Raw genomic sequence first — 24528 nt, forward strand, 5'->3', positions numbered from 1 at the left:
CAGTCCTGGCTGTCTTAAACGGGGGTGTAATGATGAGATATTTATTTTAAGGTCTGTAAATAACTTCTGGCCTGCTTTTGGGGGTTGACTTGACCAATGAGCAGCTCGGGAGGACGGTTGCCAGGTAACCGGTGTGGCGCTGTGCATTGTGGGTCCAAGATGGCGGCGCGCGTCGCGAGCTGGTGCCGGCTGTTTAACGGAATCTTCAGAAGCGGGGTCAGCGCGTGAGTACAGGGGGGTCACACCTGACACAAAGGAAGGTGGATGTGGTGCTTGGAGGTCAATGAGCTCAGCTCCAGGACATCGCTGCAGGGGATCCTCAGAGTGGCGTCCAAGGCCACAACCATCTTCAGCTGCTTCATCAATGACCTTCCTTCCATCATAAAGTGGGGATGTTCTCTGACGACTGCACAATGTTCAGCACCGTTCCCGACTCCTCAGACACTGAAGCAGTTCCAGCTCAGATTCAGCAAGACCGAGACAAGTGCCCAGACAATGACCATCTCAGATAAGTGGCCCCAGTGGTTAGCACTGCAGCCTCACAGTGCCAGGGACCCGGGTTCAATTCACGTCCTGGGTCACTGCCTGTGCAGCGTCTGCACGTTCTCCCCGTGTCTGCGTGGGTTTCCTCTGGGTGCTCCGGTTTCCTCCCACAGTCTGAAAGTCGTGCTGGTTAGGTCCATTGACCATTCTAAATTCTCCCTCCGTGTACCCGAACAGACGGCGGAGTGTGGTGACTTGGTGATTTTCACAGTAACTTCATTGTGGTATTAATGTCACCTGACTTGTGACACTAATAAAAATAAATAAATATTCAGCACTATTCACAACACCTCAGATACTGAAGGAGTCTATGCTTGGCTTCAGCAAGGCCTGGTCAAGTGCCAGACAATGGCCACCTCCAACATGAGAGAATCTAATCATTGCCCCATGACATTCAATGGCATTACCGTCACTGATTCCCCTCCCTCCCCCCACCTCTACTATCAACATCCTGAGAGTTACCATTGACCACAAACTGAACTGGACTAGCCATAAAAATACAATAGCCATCAAGTCAGAGGCTAGGAATGCTGTGGTGAGTAACTCAACACCATCCGGGATCCCCACTTGATTGGCACCTCAGCAACAAACATTCTTTTCCTCCGCCACCAATGCACAGTGACAGCAGTGTGTACCATCTACAAGATCCATTGCAGGAACTCATTAAGATTCCTTAGAAAGAATCTTTCAAACCCACTGCTGCTACCACCTAGAAAGACAAGGGCAGCAGACACATAGAAAGTTCCCCTCCAGGCCACACACCATCTTAGTTTGGAAATATATTACCGTTCCTTCACTGTTGCTGGATCAAAATTCTGGAACTTCGTAACAGTGCTGTGGGTGTACCTACACCACCTGGACTGCAGCAGTTCCAAAGGCAGCTCACCATCACCATCTCAAGGGTAATGAGGGATGGGCAATAAATGTTGCCAGCGACGTTCACATCCCATGAACAAATATTTTAAAAATTGTAGAATTATGCTTTAATGTACACACATCCCAGGACTTGACTCAGCTGTAAATTCTAGATGGGAGCAGACGGCAGCCTATGTTCTTTAAGCTCTTAAGAGGAGTTTAAATAATTACATAGGCAGTGATACCTAACCCGTGAGACCGGGAAAAAGGAAAATGAAGATGTACTCAAAGAAGCAGTGTGACAGAAGTTAATAACCTCCAAAATTTAATAAGGAACATTTTTTGTTAACTGATCACACAAATAACAGCATCCAATATGCTTTATTAAGCAAAGTAAGCATTTATGATTTATAATGGAAAGGAATGAAAATGTTTATAAAGGAACATGTCCATTGAGAACTGCTGCATGCTGGAATGATGGGTATTGAAGCAAAGTGGAACATTTCAATAAATTACTGTTTATAAAGTTGAGTTGTAAAGTGAAGGTGGCATTCCATAACTTGTCAACATGTTCCTATTATTAAAGGGACAACTTGATCAAGTTTCAGAAAATTGAGCAGGGATCAAACCTGACTCTACAGTGTAGATCTCTGCATACTTCTAATTTCTGTCAAGGGCTGGAGCAATTCTTTGATGTCCCTAAGAACTGGGGAGAACAAACTGTAAAATCTGGTAAGTTGCTTTTTGCAAAATCTTAAATTGATACTTTCTAAACATGTTGTAATGAAATAATTTTGAACTATTTATCTAATGTAGATCATCTTTATCTAAACTTTTAATTTGAAATAAATTAGCTCTATGCACTTCCAAAGTACAATATGTCTTTTTTTCTCAAATCAGTTGTCATAATTGATAAATGTGGCCCATCTCTTCTTGATATCAATATTGTCAGTTACCTATAATTTATTGGCATCAGCCACGTTGTCAGTCTAAATTCATCTACTTTTTAAACTGTATTCTCTCACATCACAGTGCAATAGTTGAGTCATTAGAGCTGTTCTCCATGCCCTTTGAGACAGTAAACATATTATTTGAATTGTGCAGTTTCTCCATGTCTCTCAGTAATCTAATTAACAGCTATCACTGTTAAGGCCTTAGTTTTCATGTCAGTATTTTTGGCCTTTCTATCTTCTCTGTCCGTGCATGGAGTTCCATCACAGCTATTTCTAAAGCTGCTTTCTTTATTATATCAAAACAATTGTTTTCCACACAATTCTTTACTTATAAAGACCAAATCTGTGCGACTTCAATAATGATCCCATTTATAGGTACATTTTTTCCAAAAGTTCAAACAAAATATTGGATATTTAGATATCTGGTTGACGGATTGTTAGATAATCCGTCAATTCAGACCTGCAACCTTCTATGTTCCAGCACTGTTGTTTCTATTCTAATAGTGCTATATTCATTCCACATTCCTGGTTGTTCCTAATCTGTAAACATACCACCCACCCTATTTGCTCTACTTCCTCTTTATGTTGAATTAGAAATTTGTTAATTTCCTCAGTTTTTCTAGGACCGAAGTTGTAAAACTCGCTACACACTTTTCCTTCCTACAGTTGTCAGGATATTACAACCCAAGCTGGACATATTTAATCACTATCTAATATAACTCTTTTTTTTCAACCCTTTTAATTTGTACTTGTATAGGTATTCATCTTTCATCTTAATTGTGGTATCTAAATCGTGCCTTTGGATTTGCTTTCTAGGTGCACCTTGGACAGCAAAACAACTGCGAATAAAAAGCAATGAAGATTTACACAAGCTCTGGTACATTTTGTGGTATTTTAGTTATAAACTCTAGTCTCTGATGTTCAAAATGATTTCTCATTGTGGAAAATGTTCTTTAGTGACAATTTTCATTTGGCATTGACTTGATGGGCCAAATAGCCTCCTATGTTGTAATCATTCTAGGCTGCTGATGTTGTGCTGTATGTTTGTTAGGAAAAGTCAATATTCTTGACCGTGAGCTTTCATTCACTTTATTTGTATTTCATGGTAACATTAACTCTATTCTTGCTGCAGGTATGTCCTTCTCAAAGAAAAGAATATGCTTTTGACTTTAGAGCAAGAAGCAAAGCGACAACGATTACAAATGCCAAGTCCAGAGCGCTTAAAGAAAGTAAGGAATAAACTGCCACTGTTCTGGACCTAATACTTATTGATTTTAATTTATATTGTAAAAATACAATACTTTCCAAAGAAAACTTACAAAAGATTTGGCACAATTTATTTTAGCTGTGGTTCTGTGTGACTTAGGTTTGACTCAGCAGCTCATCTTAAACTATGACTAATGGCATTTTCAATAAGGATCCTAGTTCACCAATATTGCACACTAATTGTAACACTGAGGTGTATTCTCTGGTTTCCATATTTAAAAGATATACTCAGCAATGTCCTATTATTAATAGGTAGAACGGTCTATGGTTAGAATTGACTCAATTGTTCGAGAACGTGAAGAAGCTCTGAGATTGCTGCAGACTGGGCAGGAAAAAGGCCGTCCTGGTGCTTGGAGGAGGGACATTTTTGGGCAAAACCGCTGGTGAGAAACAAGTTTGTTTATTACAGTGAAATGTATTTTGATAAATGCATACATCTTTCATAAAAGACACTCGTATTACAACTTTGGTTTTGAGTTCTCATTGTTTCAATCTGTGTTAGAATTGAATTATTTTTATCTGTAGTGCTAACATTTCACTCTATCCAGTGTGTCTCAAATTATCAATATGAAAATGTCGATTCTCTAAATAGTTTAGAGGTAAAAGCTTTAGAAGCTCTGGTGCATGTGCAACAGTATGTAAATATAAAAATGCGGTATGGCAAATCTACACATAAAGACAATTATAAACACCTGATAGATTTACTATGGCATTGTCCATGTGGGGTGAAAACCCACAACTTTCTGGTCCAGAGTATTTCCAATCAGCAAGAAGATGAATAGCATAGTATTAAAGTACTATTGCTTTCAGTCAAAGTTACATAAATGTCAAAGGTGCAATCTCAAATAGTATAATACAGGACATTGGGCCAGAACTTTCAAGAAGTGGCAATCAGTTTGATTTTCTTTTACTGGAATGGAGATGCTCTCAGTCTGCATGTGCTTTTAATGGCTGATAGAAGTGGAAGAATCAACATTTAAAGTTAGAGAATCAATGCAAACAGGAATATTATGGAGCTTAATTTGAAATTTTGATGGTTATTATGAACTTGATGTGATGCAACTTCTCAATCCAAAACTAGAGCCAAGAAACTAATATTCTGCCACGCAAACTTTCCAGTAAAGTTATTGAAGTGTAAGGGAATCCACCAGTGCAATTCCTAGGTTTATCTAATTCAATGCGAGTATTAGTTTATTCAAGGTAATTTGTATTCTAATACTGTCTGCTGTTATACTAAATTTCCATATATGTTACTGTTGATAATGTACATGACCACTGCTTTCTATTTCACCAATTTCTTCTTTCTAGGTACAAATTTAGGGAATGGCCCATTCCTTGGTACCTAAACAAGATATACAGAAGAAAACGATTTTACACACCACCTTTCGTGGATATTTTTGTGAGGTAATAAATCAGATTTTTATCTATATAGCATCCAGCTGAATTTACAGCAATGTTGCCCATTAATTTTTTTAAACCATACATTTAATTTTTCAGAGCAATAGCATATGAATGTACAAAATAGGAGCAGTAGGCTATTCAGTCCCTTGATCCTACCATTCATTAAGTTCATGGCTTATCTGTTTGTTTCCCATTCCCATCTAGCCCTGAAAACCTTTGATTCCTTGCCTAACAAAAATCTATCTACCTCCACCTTAAAATATTGAATGATGCTGCCTTCACCACCTTCTGTGGCAGAGAGTTCCAAAGTCACAATTCTCAGGAAAAAACATTTTTTCACCCCTCTCCTAAAACTGCAATCCCTAATTTTAGGGCCCCTACTTCTTGAATTACCCACAAGAGGAAAGATCTTTTCCATGGCCATGTAATAAAAAAAAAGCTTTCCATTGGCCTCCTTAGTTATTTGTTGTACTTACATACTAACTTTGTGACTCATGCACAAGAACACCCAAATCGCTTTGCACCTCGGAATTCTGCAGTCATTCTGTTTAATACTTTTTTCATTCTTCCTGCCAAAGTGAACGTCACATTTTTTCATATATTCCATCTGCTAGATTTTTGCCCACTCAATCTATCTATATCCATCTGCAACCTCCTTATGTTCTCTTCACATCTTTTCCTACCAATCCTTATGTCATCTGCAGATTTAGCTGCTGTGCTCCCTCGTCTAAGTCATTAATGTAAATTGCAGGATGTTGAAGCCCCAGCAGACCTCTACGGGACTCCATTTGTGACATCCTGATAATCCATATCCCATTTCCTGCCAGCCAATCTACTAGGCATGCTAATATGGATACACTATGAGCTTTTATTTTCCATCACTCTCGATGTGGCACCTTATCTAATGCCGCCTTGAAATCCAAGTACAACATGTCTACAGGCTCCTCTTTATCCACAGCTCATGTTACTCCTTCAAAGAGCACTGATAAATTGGTGAAACATTATTTCCTTTTCACAAAACCATGCTCTCTTCTCCATTACCGTGTGTTTTTCTAAATGCAGTAAGAAGTCTCACAACACCAGGTTAAAGTCCAACAGGTTTATTTGGTAGCAAAAGCCACTAGCTTTCAGAGCGCTGCTCCTTCGTCAGGTAAGTGAGAGTTCTGTTCACAAACAGGGCATATAAAGACACAAACTCAATTTACAAAATAATGGTTGGAATGCGAGTCTTTACAGGTAATCAAGTATTAAAGGTACAGACAATGTGAGTGGAGAGAGGGTTAAGCACAGGTTAAAGAGATGTGTATTGTCTCCAGCCAGGAGAGTTAGTGAGATTTTGCAAGCCCAGGCAAGTCGTGGGGGTTATAGATAGTGTGACATGAACCCAAGATCCCGGTTGAGGCCGTCCTCGTGTGCGAAACACGGCTATCAGTCTCTGCTCAGTGACTCTGCGTTGTCGTGTGTCGTGAAGGCTGCCTTGGAGAACGCTTATCCGAAGATCAGAGGCCGAATGCCTGTGACCGCTGAAGTGTTCCCCAACAGGAAGAGGACACTGTTGCCTGGTGATTGTCGAGCGGTGTTCATTTATCTGTTGTCGTAGTGTCAGCATGGTCTCTCCAATGTACCATGCCTCGGGACATCCTTTCCTGCAGCGTATCAGGTAGACAACGTTGGCTGAGTTGCAAGAGTATGTACCGTGTACCTGGTGGATGGTTTTCTCACGTGAGATGATGGCATCCATTTCGATGACCCGGCACGTCTTGGAGGTTGCTGTGGCAGGGTTGTGTGGTGTTGTGTTCACTGTTCTCCTGAAGGCTGGGTAGTTTGCTGTGGACAATGGTCTGTTTGAGGTTGTGCGGTTGTTTGAAGGCAAGAAGTGGTGGTGTGGGGATGGCCTTGGCGAGATGTTCGTCTTCATCAATGACATGTTGAAGGCTCCGGAGATGTCGTAGCTTCTTCGCTCCAGGAAAGTACTGGACGACAAAGGGTACTCTGTCCGCCGTGTTTGTCTTCTGAGGAGGTCGGTGTGGTTTTTCGCTGTGGTGCGTCGGAACTGTCGATCGATGAGTCGAGCGCCATATCCTGTTCTTATGAGGGCATCTTTCAGCATCTGGAGGTGTCTGTTGCGATCCTCCTCATCTGAGCAGATCCTGTGTATATGGAGGGCTTGTCCACAGGGGATGGCTTCTTTAACGTGTTTAGGGTGGAAGCTGGAGAAGTGGAGCATCGTGAGGTTATCCGTGGGCTTGCGGTACAGTGAAGTGCTGAGCTAACCGTCCTTGCTGGAGATGCGCGTGTCCAAGAATGCAACCGATTCCGGAGAGTAGTCCATGGCGAGTCTGATGGTAGGATGGAACTTGTTGATGTCATCATATAGTTGTTTCAGTGATTGTTCACCATGAGTGTAAAAGACTCACCATGGACTACTCTCCGGAATCGGTTGCATTCTTGGACACACGCATCTCGTCAAAGATGGTCACCTCAGCACTTCACTGTACCGCAAGCCCACAGATAACCTCGTGATGCTCCACTTCTCCAGCTTCCACCCTAAAGAAGCCATCCCCTACGGACAAGCCCTCCATATACACAGGATCTGCTCAGATGAGGAGGATCACAACAGACACCTCCAGACGCTGAAAGATGCCATCATAAGAACAGGATATGGCGCTCGACTCATCGATTGACAGTTCCGACGTGCCACAGCGAAAAACCGCACCGACCTCCTCAGAAGACAAACACGGGACACGGCGGACAGAGGACCCTTCATCATCCAGTACTTCCCCGGAGCGGAGAAGCTACGACATCATCTCCAGAGCCTTCAACATGTCATTGAAGATGACGAACATCTCGCCAAGGCCATCCCTACACCACCACTTCTTGCCTTCAAACAACCTCAAACAGACCATTGTCCGCAGCAAACTACCCAGCCTTCAGGAGAACAGTGAACACACCACACAACCCTGCCACAGCAACCTCTGCAAGACGTGTCGGATCTTCGACATGGATGCCATCATCTCATGTGAGAACATCATCTACCAGGTACACGGTATATACTCTTGCAACTCAGCCAACGCTGCAGGAAAGGATGTCCCGAGGCATGGTACATTGGGGAGACCATGCAGACGCTACGACAATGGATGAATGAACACCGCTTGACAATCACCAGGCAAGAGTGTTCTCTTCCTGTTGGGGAACACTTCAGCGGTCACGGGCATTCGGCCTCTAATCTTCGGGTAAGCATTCTCCAAGGCAGCCTTCACGACACACAGCGCAGAGACTGATAGCCAAGTTCCGCACACATGAGGACAGCCTCAATCAGGATCTTGGGTTCATGTCACACTATCTATAACCCCCACGACTTGCCTGGGCTTGCAAAATCTCTAACTCTCCTGGCTGGAGACAATACACATCTCTTTAACCTGTGCTTAACCCTCTCTCCACTCACATTGTCTGTACCTTTAATACTTGATTACCTGTAAAGACTCGCATTCCAACCATTATTTTGTAAATTGAGTTTGTGTCTTTATATGCCCTGTTTGTGAACAGAACTCCCACTTACCTGACGAAGGAGCAGCGCTCTGAAAGCTAGTGGCTTTTGCTACCAAATAAACCTGTTGGACTTTAACCTGGTGTTGTGAGACTTCTTACTGTGTTTACCCCAGTCCAACGCCAGCATCTCCACATCGTTTTTCTAAGTGCCCAGCTATAACATCAGTGATTGATTCTAACACCTTCCCCACGACAGACATCAGGCTAACTGGCCTAGAACAAAGAAAATTACAGCACAGGAACAGGTCCTTCGGCCCTCCAAACCTGCACCAACCATGCTGCCGACTTCAATATAACCTCCTATCCTTCTGAGTTCTATATCCCTCCATTCCCATCCTATTCATGTGTTTGTCCAGATACCCCTTAAAAGTCACTATCGTATCTGCTTCCACTACGTCCCCCAACAGCGAGTTCCAGGCACCCACCACCCTCTGTGTAAAAAAAACTTGCCCCTCGCACCTTAAACCTATGCTCCCTAGTAATTGACTCTTCCACCCTGGGAAGAAGTATCTGACTATCCACTCTGTCCATGCCCCTCATAATCTTGTAGACTTCTATTAGATCGCCCCGCAACCTCCAGTGAGAACAAACCAAGTTTCTCCAACCTCTTCTCATAGCTAATGCCCTCCATACCAGGCAATATCCTGGTAAATCTTCTGTACCCTTTCCAAAGCCTCCATTTTTCTGACAGTGCGGTGACCAGAATTGAACACTATATTCCAAGTGCCACTCCACAAACATGGCTGATCAGGAGTCTCTCCTGCTTTTAACACGAGTCATTGGTATGCTGGAAGGATTTGCAGGTTGACCACATTATGAACACATCTTCCTTGCCCATCAAGTCCTGGGGTGGGGACACAAACCCGAGCTTCTGGCGCCAAGGCGGGGACACTACCCACTGAACCATAAGACTTTGCTAGTTTCTTGAATAGAGGAGTTATATTTGCTACTTTCCAGTCTGAAGGAACCTTTCCATAATCTAGCAAAATTTGAAAAATTAACACCAGCACATCTACTATCTCATTTAAGAGCCTAGGATTAAGTCCACCAGGACCCAGAGGCCTATCAGCCTGCAGCTCCATCAGTTTGCTCAATAGCACTTCCCTATTGATTGTAATTTCACCCACCTCCCGATTTACAGCTATTACTAGCAAAATGTTATGCAAAAAACTAACTATTTTATTTGTACTAGGCGACGTATTGAGAAACACCTACGTAAAAAGAACAAAGCAGAGAAAGCAAAAAAGGAGGAAGAAAAAGTACTGCGTGAAAAATTCCCTCAGCGATCTGTATCAGCACAAAGTTAATATTACAATGTAAAGAAATTACACAAATGTGAAAATAAACTTGTAAATAAAAAGGGTAAAAGATGTTTTATTGTCTGTTTAGAACGGAGTTGCATAATTTTAAACAGTCCATGCAAGTTTGTTCTGAAATGCATAGTACAAATTGTAAATTTAAAACAGTAGTTGCAGGTGAGTTTAGCCCACTGTTCCTTCTGGATTAACCCTTCAGCTGACATGTAAACAACTGATTCAATAAAAGGCACAAGATAAACTGTTAATCTATACAGTGTACAAAACATAACCAGCGTTTACAAAAATATCACTAGTGTGACATATTTGGTGTTATCTGAACATGGCATGATTTATATCTAATACAAATAGTAAATTGAAACAGTTTGCAAATGTATTATGTCTTTGGGGATCCAGTTGATCAATAAAATTGGCTGAACAGTTTTTAAAAAAACCTTTATAAAATATACATTAGTATCTAACCACTATACAAAGAAGCCCATGGGAAAAAAGTGTACACAAGAGGTTGAGCACTGTTCCTGAGAACCCTACTTGGGACAAAAGAAAATGAGACCAGTTATAAAACCTTTAAAGGTAATATAACCGTAACTAAGGGCATTTTCTTTCAACACATTGCTTTCCTCCTTCTTCATATTCCTGCTTGGAGATCCACATCTGCTGGAATGTGCCCTTTAAAATACAAAAACTTAGCTGAGCATTGGTAGAATATTGATGCCACTCATTCACTTTTTTTTTAAACACATTGCAGCAAAATAAATGACCAGGTTACAGGCAGCAGACAGGAGTGCAAAATACATTGCTTTCACATCCAACAGCACTGGAACCTCTTATTTTTCATTTATACAAATGACCCAGACATGGAGACAAGTTAAATAATAGAAGTTTGTTACAAACAAGAGCATTGTTTAGGTTATGAACAAGTTATGAATAGCAGACAAATACAGATCATATTCTGACCCCTATGCACTGAATTAAGGGGTTTTGATCTTTCCCCCTGAAAATCGGCAAATTCTGAAATCCAGCAGACTTATGCCCTCCCCCAGAGTTGACGTACTCAATCTGTAGAGGTATTCCAAAAGGCAAGCTATGAAACGGGAGACCTGGGACCAAATGATAGCACTGAATTTTATGCTCACAGCAAAAAGTCTGGAAAGCCAAGGCAACCCTGTCTCTTCTTTGCGGGACCCCTAGCTGTATTTTATTGCGGTGGGGAGGGGGTTGGGGATCAGGTATCTTAATTATCATGAGAACTATTGTCCTTTTAAAGGAAAACAGCCCATCCCAGGTAGCTGCCACTGCTTGAACAGCACCTGAAAGTCAACCCATGGAAGGATGATACCCTCCTGACCATCTAAGTGGGCTGAATGGGGCCAGTCAAGCATCATATGCTGTACTTCTTGAAATTTGGACTCCCACTTTCTACTTCTATGTAATTACAAATGCAATCATGGACAAGTTATAGTGCGTTCAAAAAGGAGACTTATTTTGGGCCTGAACTTGTCAGTGCCGATCAGCGTCAGAATGCAAATCCAATTCTAATTACCTGAAATTCTGTCTCATTTTGACTCATTTTGGGCAAAATCCAGGTAGTGCAGCACATCGCAGGGGGCCCAGCATCGAGTGCAACTCCATCGAAAGGAAGGAAGCCACACCCCATTTTTATGGCACTAGCTGGTATAAAGCAGGTAAGTTTAAGGATCCAATGAAGTTTAAAGGTCCCTGACAGGCCAGGGAGAAGATAAGCATGTAAGGTTAGTAAGTAGGGGAGGAAAATAAAAATTGGGTTGTGGGGAGAGGTGAATATCAGGCCTGGTAGGTAGATGCAGGAAAGAGGCCCTGGAGAAGTGTCCCCTGGGACTTCGTGGGTGTAGGGACAGTCCTTTGGGAAGGGGGAAGATTGGCGTGGATTTGTGCAATAGTTACGCAGAGGTTAGAAGAGATTTTAATTATTCTAACTTTCTGGACAACTATTGGTGTAAGTAATCCAGTTGGAACCATTTAAAATTTGTGATTTAACTTGCATTTTTCAAAGCTTATGTAGGAACTTCCAAAGGAGATTCCCTAGCGCATATTTGGGATACCCAACCAATACCTATGTCGTGGAGCTTGCAAGTTATGGCCCATTACTTAATTTTAATAATATTGCACAATAAAATAATAGACACTAAAATGACTTACATAAAATACTTTAAAAAATAAAAAGCTCAAAATTACTACTCACCAAAGAAGCTAGAATAGAGCCACCAATCCAGGAGCTAAATCTCCGTTCCACTGTGGTGTTATTGGCCATTAACTTCAATCGCATGCTCTGAAAACAATATTACCAACTTTTTTAGTGTATTTTTTGTACATGCCTTACTATTGAAGTTTAGTAAACAACATAGCTTACTTTTTTGGTCTGCAAGGGGAAAAAGTGACTAAATTTGTCAAATTTTCAAAATCTGATTTGATGTACAAGGGTATAAAATTACAAAATCAGACCCTAGTACTAGAATTAGTTATCATACAACTGCAAGAGGTTGTGCACTTAATAAGGAAAATAGCACCTTATAAGGAAAATAACCCATGAGAGCCTGAGGGTTAGTTGAAAATTGAACTATTGGAATAGAATTGATGACTCCAATTCCCCCCCCCCCCCCAATCCCCCCCACAAACTATCAATCCCCAAACACCCCAGCTTCCCCCCAGAGTGGCTGTAATTCTTGATGAACCAAGATGGAGGTAATGAGTATATTTGAGCATGAGATTATGGGGATAGGGAGGGAAAGTAGACAGGAATTGGACAATCAGTCACGATCTCACTTAATGGCTGAGCTGGCTTGAGGGGTCATTCGGCTCCTAATCCTCATGTTCCTGCCCCTTGAATTTGGTGAGTATATCAGCATTTTCTGTCACATGTCACAGAATCCCATCCAATGCACAATAAGTACACCTCAGTTGACTGAAATGGTTCTCTTCAAAATCTTTCAACCTTCTTCAAATTCAATTATTCACTGCTCATAAGGTTAATACACATTTTAAAAAATAAATGCATGTTCTGCTTCTTAAAAACGTTTTAGTGCATTTATTTTATCTGGGTCTTGCCCCACAATATTAATGTCAACCAGTGAGTGCTCAACTACAACTGTTTCTACAATTATTCTATAGCAGAATCTGAGCATGTACAATGCCAAGATCAGTAGACATGCTGGTCTTAACAATTAGGTCCAAACCTCAAGGCAATCAGAAAAGGAAAATTAATGGCCCAAATTTAGGATAAAAATGACCATTTTATACATAGAATCCCTACAGTGCAGAAGGCGGCCATCCGGCCCATCGAGCCTACACTGACAACAATCCCACGCAGACCCTATCCTCATAACCCCACATATTTATCTGCTAATCTCCCTGACACTAACGGGCAATTTAGCATAGCCAATGCACCTAACCCACACATGGAGTGGAGGAAACCCACGCACACATGGAGAACATGCAAACCCATACAAGGGGCCCTATTTTACCATTGCATCGGGCGCGAAAACGTGGTAAAGTCGGGCGCAGATAGCCACTTTCCAAAACCCGGGAATGGCGGCGATCCGATTCCTGCCCAAGATGGGCGCAACGGCGATTTAAATGCATTTGCATGCATTTCAATTGAATTAATGAACTGCCCGTCCAAATTTATCAGCATTTCCCCCGTGTTCGCCGATCCGGAATCGCGCCAAAATGAACCTGCTGAATAAAAGTCTGAATCGGGCGCTCCAGCAGCTGACGAGCAAGTTCAGAGCTTCCAACGGCTCTCTGACTCAGATCGGTGGTGGGGGGAAGAGGAGGGAGGCGGGTCAAATCATTCTCTGGTTGTGGGGGGGGGGGGGGGGGAAGGGGGTGAAGAAGCCAGATCATTGTCTGGTTGGGGGGGTGGGGGGAGGAGGATGATCAGATGTATCTCTGGTGGGAAGCGGGGGGGAGGGATGCCCGATCGTTGTCTGGTGGTGGGGACGGGAGGGCTGATCATTGTCTGGTGGGGAGGGAGGAGGAGACGGGTCAGATGTTCCTTTGGGGGGGGGGGGGGGGAGAGAAAGAGTGTGGTGAGGCCAGACCATTCTTGGGGGGGGGGGGGGGGGAATGTGAGGTCACATCGTTGTTTGAATAGGGGGAGGGAGGGAGGCCTCATCGTTTTTGGGGGGGGAGGAGAAGGGAGGCGGGTAAGATGTATCCCTGGTGTGGGGGGTGAAGCCTGATCGCTCACTGGTGGGGGTGGGGGGGCAGATGGATCTCTGGTAAATTAAATTAATTTTTTTTGATGGTGTTGTTTAAATCTTAGTTACTACCAAATAATTTCTCTGTCACTGAAAATTGTCCAAGTGTGGAGTTCATTCTCTCAGATGTAACCATTGTTGGAATTTTTTAACAAATTTAAAAACATTTTTCTCTTAATCCCATCCTTCATTGCCTATTTCACTTTCTGCAGATGATTTGACATTGAATTTACTTTCCCAACACTTCCTAGTTCAAGCTGCAAAGATAAAAATACGCTTGCCTTGTTCACACAATATCAGGTGTTGAGGGTGCTGCTTTGAAATAGTTTTCTAATCACAGCGAGTTCCAGTACAAAAAGCCCACAGAAAGTCTGTGGGAAAGTGCAAGTGTAATGAATGATCAGCATCTTTGCTTATTGCTGACCACCAAATTCAGGTCAAATCTGCAAAGTGGAATACAACTAGTTTGTACCCCACAGTGCAGAATCTCTCTCCTTAGGAGTTTCTTCAGCAAGCAAAACATATGCTAGATCAAAATAAAAATTATTCATTCATTAAGTGATAAACTAATGGGTTCACTTCAGAGGAATTATATGTAACTGATACTCACAGGTGGAGTTTTCTGGGAAAGCTCCCTGTTCAAACGGTCTGTAAAGCTCTGTATCAATGTGTTTCCGCCTGCTGCAATCACACTGCCATATAAACCCTGAGAAAAGTACCCAAACCAGCAGTTAATAATAGTCATTTGTTAGGCATAAATTCATCATAAATCGTTCGTTGCTGAAGAGAGTTCTACCACCCTTTCATTTAGAATCGTTTCTCAATTTCAACCTTGGGTCTTTTTTGATCCATAATCTCCTAGTCCTCTTAACCAGTGGAAATAGGTTCTCTCTCTGTCCATACCATCTGTTTCTTGAAAACTTCAATAAAATTTCCCCTTAACCTTCTAAATTCCGGAGAATACCATCCCAGTTTAAGCAATCTTCCAATATAACCTTTGGAATCCAGGTATCATGTGGGTAAATCTACACCGCGCACTCGCCAAGGCCAATACATGTTTGGCTTCCTTACCCAGGCTATGTATGACTTTCATCTGTTGAATTTTATTAGTCCTCTAGATATAAAAATAAACATTTCATTTGTCTTTCTGGATTATTTTCTGTACCTATTCACAACAATTTAATGATCTCCGTACCCAAGTCTCTTTAAGACTTCTGCTGTTTCTTTTAATTGAAAGAGATATTCACTATTGTCATTGCTTTAATAGTGATTTTTTTTTCTTTATTCCTTCATGGGATATGGGCATCACTGGCAAGGTCAGCATTCATTGCCCATCTCTAATTGTCCTTGAACTGAGTGGTTTGCTAGGCCATTTCAGAGAGCAGTTAAGAGTCAATCACATCGCTGTGGATCTGGAGTCACATATAAAAACCAGACCGGTAAGGTTGGCACATTTCCTTCCCTAAAGTACACTGAGAAGCATAAATGTTTTCTAAAGATTTTTTGTTAAGAGCCTTGGGTTTAAATCCAAAGATGTGCAGGTTAGGTGGATTGGCCATGTTAAATTGCCCCTTAGTATCAGGCCGTCTAGCAAGGTAGATATGTGAGGTTATGGGAATAGGGCATGGGTGGGACTGTGGTCGGTACAGACCTTTTGGGCTGACTGGCCTCCTTCTGCACTGTAAGGATTTCTATGATTATTCAAACTCAATTGATCTACAATCAGTGTATTAGTCTGATAACTATAATTAATGATAAATATAAGTAAGCATCCCTGAAAATCAGGGATCAGAGAGACAAGTTTATGTTTGGGTGAAAACTTAAACGTCTTCCTTTTTCTTTCCAAATGGCAGTAGACTTCTTGTATTTTTCCAGATTGGTGTATGTTACATATTTCAAGCATTCAGATTAAAAACTTCCTTATAAAGCAATTGCATTTAGATAGGTTTTACTGTATTGTCACTGCAGGTACAACACTCACCGGTCTAATATCAATGTCACACATTCCAACACTCGTGGTCACAACGTGGCTGACACCCAGCATTGTGTTTCCAGATAAACCCTGAATGTACAGAAGTAAAATCTGAGTATTGAAATGAAGAAAAACAGCTGCTCATAATTCAGCTGGACAGTTACAAACAATGCATTTTACATGATCCAAAAAAGTATTTAGCGAAAACTTGGAAGTTATATTTTGTAGTTCAACAAGTATACAGGAGAGAAATTAAAAAAGAGACTGCATAGAAAAGTACTAGCAATGAACTCCATCAATAGCTCAAAATGTATTTTGATTAATTACCTAGCACCTAGACATTCTGGGAGTAAGTTTAACCTAACTGGTCCAAAATAAAAAAAAATGGGGGTTACATGGACGACCAGATCTGATCATTTTCCAACTAGGTAGATTAGGTTAAAATTACTCCAACAGAATTATCAACCAGAATAAAGGTGAAGCAAATGTTGTCCAATAAACATGCAAGTGAATTTTCTAATAGGATTATCAACAGCAACTGGGACCGATAAACCTTGATCATTCTTTATCTAGCCCCAGGCGTGGGGATAATGTAGCAACTGTTATGAATGCTAGACTTTATATGTTTATAAACTGCCTCATTTAATTCAAGGTAAAACGGAGAAGTTTGTCGAGGTGGGAGGAGGCATGTAAACTACTAAATCTGGGTCATATTAAATCTGGTGGAGACAAACCCATGTAACTTGCTTTGCTATGGAGAAAGAAACTCAAGTCAAACAAAGAACAAAAGGAGGAGGCAGCTGGCCTTGCTGCTTGTAAACTCAGACTCACAGACAGAATTTTGAGGGAGACAGCCCACAACAGCTGCTACTATTCCAAGCAGGAAAAAAAGGACAACCACCGGGCAGAGGGCTGGTGAGGACAGATCCCCTATTCAAAGAAACAAAGCTTGTGGAGAGTACAAGACTAATCAGTTGCCAGAGGGTGTTTTGCTACTGGAAGTCCATTCAATTATGTTCAGAAGATTGAATGAATGGAAATTTTGTTTAAAAGTACACGAGAAGATTCACTCTAGTGGAGCAGAGAAGAAATCCTGTTAAAGCCAGGAGGAGTTGAGGACCTTGAGCGCAAGACTATATTCCTACTGAGAGTTCAGTGTAATGCTTAAATGTGACAAGCAGTTTTTAGGTTATGCCAAGAAGTTAGTAGGAAATATCTTTTCAGTAGTTATAGGTGCCTACCAAGTAATATTTAGTTAATGTGGATTTTAGTTTGTTACAGTAAAATTCTTAAAACTTAAAATCCTATCATCCGATTCCTTCACGGTCACTGGGAAATTTGTATCTCAAAGTTATTGATCTGTATGACAATTGTAATATAATGCAGTACAGGTCAGAGATTTAACATGGTGTATGATTCAGTTCCCTACGAACAGCACATTTAAAATTGATAAGAGAGTTTTTATACTGGAGTTTTTTTTTTCCATCAATAATTATTGGCTAAAGCCAGCTCCTGGCTGATTTTTTAAAAGACTAATACTAGAACGAATCCAATCCAATGTGCCAGTAGGTGGCTTTTCTGTTAATTGTTCATTTCTATTAATTCTTTTGGTTGTGTGTGATTACATTGAATCCACTGTGAAGTTCTTTACAAATGTTGCCACTCCTTCCACTCTCAGTCCATTACCTTGACATTGGATGGATCAAACAAGCCTTCTGGAATTCTCAGTCGTTCAGCCCCAAAATCACAGTTATAGCCATTAGGAAATTCATAATGAACGCTGGGCATCTGTGCCGCCACTCTGCAGAGATATAGGGAGGAGAGAGAGCCATACTTTCAATTCGCACAAATAAAAACAGCCCCACCTTTACTAAATGTTAAGATTTCTGTCACTTACTGTTCATCATATGAAGAATCAGACACCTGGAGTACTGACGCTTGGAAATCCTGAATCACTTCCTGTAAATTTATAGGTCCCATAAATCAATACGCAATTACTGACACTTAATTCCTGTAACACTTTACAATCACACATTTACTGTCATGATAAAACTTAAATTAGTCTTATCTGATTCCACTACTTAACTGTAGATGATACAATTGGTCACTGACCTCAGGTCCCCCAACTCATCTCCAAGATTGGAGAATAACACCTCAGCTCCACCCTAGAAGCAGCTAAAAATTGGGCATCTGGACCACTGCAGACTGCTTCTTCCATTATCACAGCTGCCATTACCTGCTATATTGTATATTGACCCAATGCAGCCTGCAGAAGCAACAACCACCACAGCAATACTCCAATCCCATTCCCAAAAGCCTTATAATGCAGCTCTGGGAGGATGCATTGAAACGGTTTTTCTAGCCTGGGCCAAATGGCCTCATTCTGCACTGTAGAGATTCTATGGTAAACCAATCACTAAAAATGTTTCTTATTTGCTACATCTCATCAACAAACAAAATTACTTACATTACACATGTAATTGTGCCAGGACCGTGTGACCGGAGGTAGTTTCTCTTTCTTCTTCCAATTAGGTGGCAATCCCTCACGCACCGATTCCTGCGAGAACAGCAGTAGGAATGAAACATTACTTATTTTTATTTTACATTACAGCTTCATTTCTAGAGGTGGGATTAAAAACATAAGCAAATTTTAATCCATGAGGAGATTACTTCAATGACATTACTTCCACAAATCACACTGTATACATTCTTCCCTCATTGGTCACTGAAGCATCACTCATTGCAGAATTGAAAACACCAAGCAGTAGATCTCCTAATGGAGTTGGGAAAAGCACTTGCTGGTTTAATAGTAGGATGTATGAATGAGGAAACCCAGCATTTGATTTCCAACCTGTACTGAGTTATCTAATTTCAATTGTAAAGTACTACTTATTATCCTTTTTCATCAGCCTTGCTATTTCAGGCTCATCGGTAATGATAGGTCATTGAGCTCAGTCAATTTATCAACAGGCAGCATACCATTATAAAGTAGGAATTTGTGTTATCCAAATAGTACCAGGGCAGCATGGTGGCACAGCGCTGCCTCACAGCGCTAGGGATCCAGCTTCAATTCCCGGCTTGGGTGACTGTCTGTGTGGAGTTTGCACATTCTCCTCGTGTCTGCGTGGGTTTCTTCCAGGTGCTCAGGTTTCCTCCCACAGTCCAAAGATGTGCGGGTTAGGTGGATTGGTCATGCTAAAATTGTCCCTTAATGTCAGGGGGACTAGCTAGAGTAAATGCATGGGGTTTAGTGCCCATGGCTTGGGTGGGATTGTGGTCAGTGCAGACTCGATGGGCCTCCTTCTGCACTGTAGGATTCTAGGAGTACTCTGTTTTGTGAAGCAGTGAATGAAGGTTCTAATGTTTCAAAAAGTGGATTAGATTTTATAAATGCATGCTTCGGATATGGAGCTTCTTGAGCTAGGAATGAGCACTGGAGTGGAGATAGTCCAGTCTTTGGGACTTTGTGTTTTAATGCACAAAAAATCCTATTGGTCATAAATTCCCAAAATTTACCCTTTCAGTATTCTATTTTCTACCATCTTACAGGAATCTAGTGTACTGAAAAATGTAATTTCCATGAAATAACAAATTTATTTTTTATTTCATGAAGGTGTGGGTTTTGTCCATATGCTCTAATTTGCTTATTGTGGGACTGCTATCTTTAAAGTACTTAAACATGAACCATACTAAAGTTGAATAATTACAGCGCAAAGATGATAATTTACCTCATGAATTCAGTTGGATACACCATAAATAGCCAAATAATTTAATTCTATGTTGTACGTTTCCATAGTTTGAGAACTAGTGATAATTCTTGGAAGGCAGGAGGAGACCTCATTTTACATGTGCCAAGTAAAGCAAATCACCAATGACATGTCTATTTTGAGAAGATGATCAAGTGAGTAATACCTAGCATTGGTATGTGTAGTATTCCACATTGCTGTTATGGACTGCAAAATTCTGTGTACTGTAGTGGAATATCAGTTTTGTTTTCAAAAGGGGACACATAGCTAGTAGATCCAAGACACTTTTAAAATCCTGTTACCTAAGGCTAGGCCCCTTATGTAAAACCTGCCCTCAAATTTCTGAACTGCTAGCTTAAAGAAATAAAGAAATGTCACATGGAGTAAAGAACAATCAAGGAAGCAAGGAAGACTATCCAAGAGAGATTGCACACAAGTGCAATGATTGCCCATGGACAGACACTGTGACCTCAAGATATCACTGATTAGAATAGATGGAAGCTTTTAAAGGGTTACTTTGCAGAAAAATAAAAGTTTCAAGGAAGTCCCTTCAGGCATGTGAAATGCAGAATTCGGTGCATTAAATATCAGCAAGTCAGGAGACTTGCTGATAATTACCACACAAGGCTGGAGATACGTTATGAAGTCACAGGTCACATCTGTAACATACCAAACTTCTCGAGGCCATGGATGTAAACAACAGCTTTGATGTTGCCCGTTACATCACATAGTGCTTGTAGTTTGTGGGATCAGCTGAATATGTGGATAAGCAGCCACAAGAAAAGCTCTTGATAAAGCTTTAAAAGCTGTACAAAGTCTTCCATCTATTCAAGTCAGTGGTATCTTATGGTCACAAGTGTGATTTTATGGACAATTATTGTGAGTAAAGAAATTAGTGTCTTGGTAGGTCACTATAGATCAATAAACTAATTAACAAGTCCTCAATTAGTTCAGTTTGCATAAAAAATTCTCAATTGCAAAGCTGCTGGGATCTAACCTCAAGCAACTAAATGAAAAAGACAGTTTTTAATAAAAGTGACAGAAGCAACTTGGACGAGGTAATGAGGTGAGATATTATTGTAGTTAGCTAAACTGTACTGAGCCACTTCCCTCAGAAGAATTTAAGTAAATTTAAGCTTGGGCCATTTTTGAAAGGCAAAGGAAGAGTTCTTGATCTTATGTTCAACAGAGGTCTCATATTCAATTTGCAGAAGCAGCTCCCCAAGGTAGTAAATGGTAAAGCAATCGGGCGGCTCATTGGTGGAGCTAACTAATTCACCCATTTAAGACAAAGATGAGGATGAATTTCTTCTCTGAGGATAATGTATCTGTGGAGTTCTTTACCTCAGAGGGCTGTTGAGGCTGGGTATTAAGTACATTCAAAGCTGAGATGGACAGAGTTTTAATCAATAACGGAATCAAGGGTCATGGGGAGGAGGTGAGAAAGTGGAGTTATCATATCAGATCGATCATGATCTCATTGAATGGCACAGCATACTCAATGGGCCGAATGAGGCTCTTACATCTTATGGTCTTACAAGCCAAATAAGTAACTGTAGCACCTAAAACCACCAATACTGAATGTCGTCCATGGGAAAGGATTTATTTGGCTTCTTTCCCCGTTGTTGAGAAACTGAGCTGAAAAGACAGATCCACGGTCTTGTAGATCAAAATGATCAGGAAAATACAAGATAAATAAACAATTATAGTTAGATGATCTCAAGATAGTGTTTTAATATTCCATAGGAAGGGAAGACAAGAAATACTACTATTGATCAAAGTTGTTACTTAAGCCAAGAGGAAGAATATGACATAGAAAAATGATGGAGATATCATTCCAGCCATCTAATCCAAATGTGTGCATCCCAAAGCAGCCAAAACTAAGTGCCAGCAGCAGACCCAGTTATGCAACTTTTGAAGGCAGTAATTCTGCTAAAAGCACAAAATACCTCAAGTGAGACAATAATGCCTTCTTACTGACTGATAGGTTTATCTTTTTACTCCATGAATGCCTACCGAACAGTAGGGTTTGCCTTTACAGTCCTTATTGGCATTAAAATCTGTTCAGGTAAGGTATGCATCTCAATGGGCTTCGAAGCAGCTGTTTGGTAGCTTTGACCTGAAGATTATAGAGAATGAAGCAGCAACTACCACTAAACTTAATGATTGGTGTTTCTTGCCTCACATCTGGCATTGGTCTGTCTTGCACTGACATGTTTGGCGCATACCAGATGTTACACATTCAATTAGGAACTGGAGTAGAGCATTTAGCCCCTCAAGACTGTTACACCGTTCAATGAGACCATAGAGTAATAGAAATGCCCCTTCAACCCATCAAGTCTGCACCGACAATAACTACCACTAAAGTCGCACTAATCCCATTTTCCAGCACTTGTCCCATATCCTTGAATGTTAAGATGCTTCAAGTTTTCGATTTTGCTTTGATTTATCATTGTCACATGTATTTGTATACAGTGAAAAGTATTGTTTCTTGCACACTATGTAGACAAAGCGTACCTTTCAGAGTACATAGGTTGGTGCGTGCTCTCAGACTGCTCATCCAAATACTTTTAAAGGTTGTAAAGTTTCCAGCCTCTACAGCCTTCCCAGGCACCACATTCCGGATTCCACCACCGAGTGAATTTTCTTTTTCTCAAATGTCCTCTGAACCTCCTGCCCTTATCCTAAATCTATTCCCCCTCGTGACTGACCCCTCAACCAAGGGGAACAGCTGCTTCCTATTCACTCTGTCCATACCCCTCGTATCCTATCGCTAACTTGTGACACAACTCCATATACCTACCTTTGCCTCATATCCCTTAATACTTTTGGCTAATAGAAGATATTTCCTTCTGCTCAGCCCATTTCCTAATCAGGCCAATAATCTTTATTGTGTGAAAAAAATAAGTGCCCTCTAATGGTTATTATCTATTTATAAGTACTTACAATTAAAAAGGTATAGACCATATTAGCAACAACAAATCATAAACCTGCTTCAGATCCATAAATAAGCATGAGCAATACCACAGGAGATCAGCAAATATTAAAAAACATTCCATATTGATTATACGCTCTCAACACAAAAATCCATAAATCTCACTTGTTTCAGAAAGTTTCATGCAATGCTTCAACATCCATGAAAGAAAATCTAAGTTGGTCTCTGTTACTCACATTCACCTGGTGCTAAAAAAGTTGCTATGGGCTCAAAAATCACATCAGTTAACTTTGCATAAGGTTGTTGCATGTAGGGAGAAGTATTAAACTCAGGTGCATGTACTAGCTGTGGACGGCAGCAGGAACTTGGACAAGTCAAGTCAAGGGCATAAACAGTGCAATTCCCCGTCAGGATGTTTATGCTAAAATGTAATTTTAAAATGGATGCACAAGATTTTCATAAACAGGAAAGTGAAGCACATGCATGTCCAAAGATAATTATTTATCTGGTGCTTCAAATATACAATGCATAATCTTTCCAAACATCTTTGTGTTCCAACTACAAGCTCCATTGGTTACAGTATAAATAATTGCCATTTACCATTTATGGAATTATAAGCTTTGGTTTTCCCTCACCTTTGAAGCAATCAAGTATGGTGGGATTATTTCCACATTCAGTTCCTGAAACAGCTCCCTGCATTGCATGGAAATAAAGTCTCCTGCAAGCGGAGATTTAACAATGCCTGAAATGTCAGAAAAAGGAAATATTTTGATTATATTACACAGGTGAAAGTCAGCATTTGGTTTCTGAAGGATTGTGCTCACGTAGAAAAATGAGCATGCATTTAAAGGGGTATTTGCATTAAGGTTTCTGATAAAGCAGCATGGGGAACAAAAATTAAGGAATACGTGATCTGATATGACAACTCAAGAGAATACAAAAGAACACATGGGAGCAAGAGAGAACAACTTGGGAGGGGAAAGACTGGGATGGGTGGAGAATTTTTTTTAAAAAGTTACTTATAAACTTGTGAGCTGTAGTAAAGTGAATTAACAATAGTTCAATTGCACATGTCAAAGTTTACATTTATTCTTACTTTGCTGAAGAACATATCCATCATGTACTGGAATAGCTGTGGTGTGTGTGGCTCCGCTATCTAACACTAAGCCTGTAGAGCGACCATTTGCAAATCTGACACAAAAAGTGAAGGAAAAGCAAACTGTTTAAAGTGGACCCATTCCACAATGCAAATTTATACCAGCTTGCATTTTCTTTAATAATCTGTGCTATACGTCCACATGAGCACTAAGTAGGCACGCTGCTTTCCTCATTGATTAATTACACAAGGGTGTGATACTGACTCGTTCAACCCCAAGAAACCTCATGTTCGATCACAGATAGAGTATAAATCAACCTATCACAATTAAAGCAATAGTGAACTTCTACAACTGGTTTGGGTTTCCTGAGGAGGAGGCAGGGAACATCCACCATTGACCAGGTTCAACTGTAATTTGCCACCACTCTTCAATCATCAAATTGCTTGCTGAAGTTTCCTTCTGTGCTCAACAAAATATAGACATTTGCATGAGACGTCAGGCAAGTCACTTGAGAAATGGTACGCCAGCAGAACAAGATGTGTGGGAGAAGAGGTGTACTGAGTGATGTTCACTTTTTACAATGTTTAATTCCAGGATAATATATCTATTTTAACAGTTTGAAAGGATATTAACAGGAAATAAAATAACCAGTCCCCT

The 24528-nt window shown here is 40.8% G+C and overlaps 2 protein-coding genes across 3 annotated transcripts in view; one reads left to right on the forward strand and one right to left on the reverse strand.

Moving 5' to 3' along the window:
* Positions 1-110: 110 nt before the first annotated feature.
* Positions 111-9937, forward strand: mrpl47 (mitochondrial ribosomal protein L47). The gene is made up of 7 exons (XM_078207972.1): positions 111-224; positions 1985-2130; positions 3168-3228; positions 3484-3580; positions 3870-4000; positions 4926-5021; positions 9760-9937. The coding sequence occupies exons 1-7, from the start codon at positions 160-162 to the stop codon at positions 9872-9874; spliced, it is 711 nt and encodes a 236-aa protein (XP_078064098.1). The 5' UTR covers positions 111-159; the 3' UTR covers positions 9875-9937.
* Positions 9924-24528, reverse strand: part of actl6a (actin-like 6A) — a 27622-nt gene continuing 13017 nt past the window's right edge. The window contains exons 6-14 of one of the 2 annotated variants that reach the window (XM_078207952.1): positions 23871-23965; positions 23410-23516; positions 18561-18650; positions 17991-18052; positions 17780-17894; positions 16103-16183; positions 14732-14827; positions 12105-12191; positions 9924-10552 (exon numbers count right to left, since the gene is read on the reverse strand). In XM_078207952.1, the coding sequence (XP_078064078.1) occupies positions 10472-10552; positions 12105-12191; positions 14732-14827; positions 16103-16183; positions 17780-17894; positions 17991-18052; positions 18561-18650; positions 23410-23516; positions 23871-23965 (814 nt within the window). In that variant the 3' untranslated portion in view covers positions 9924-10471. Of the gene's footprint in view, positions 10553-11426; positions 11555-12104; positions 12192-14731; positions 14828-16102; positions 16184-17779; positions 17895-17990; positions 18053-18560; positions 18651-23409; positions 23517-23870; positions 23966-24528 lie in introns of those variants that run through there. The other variant, XM_078207961.1, reaches the window with a different exon arrangement.

The sequence above is a fragment of the Mustelus asterias genome, chromosome 3 (assembly GCF_964213995.1).
Source record: "Mustelus asterias chromosome 3, sMusAst1.hap1.1, whole genome shotgun sequence".
NCBI classification, from domain to species: domain Eukaryota; kingdom Metazoa; phylum Chordata; class Chondrichthyes; order Carcharhiniformes; family Triakidae; genus Mustelus; species Mustelus asterias.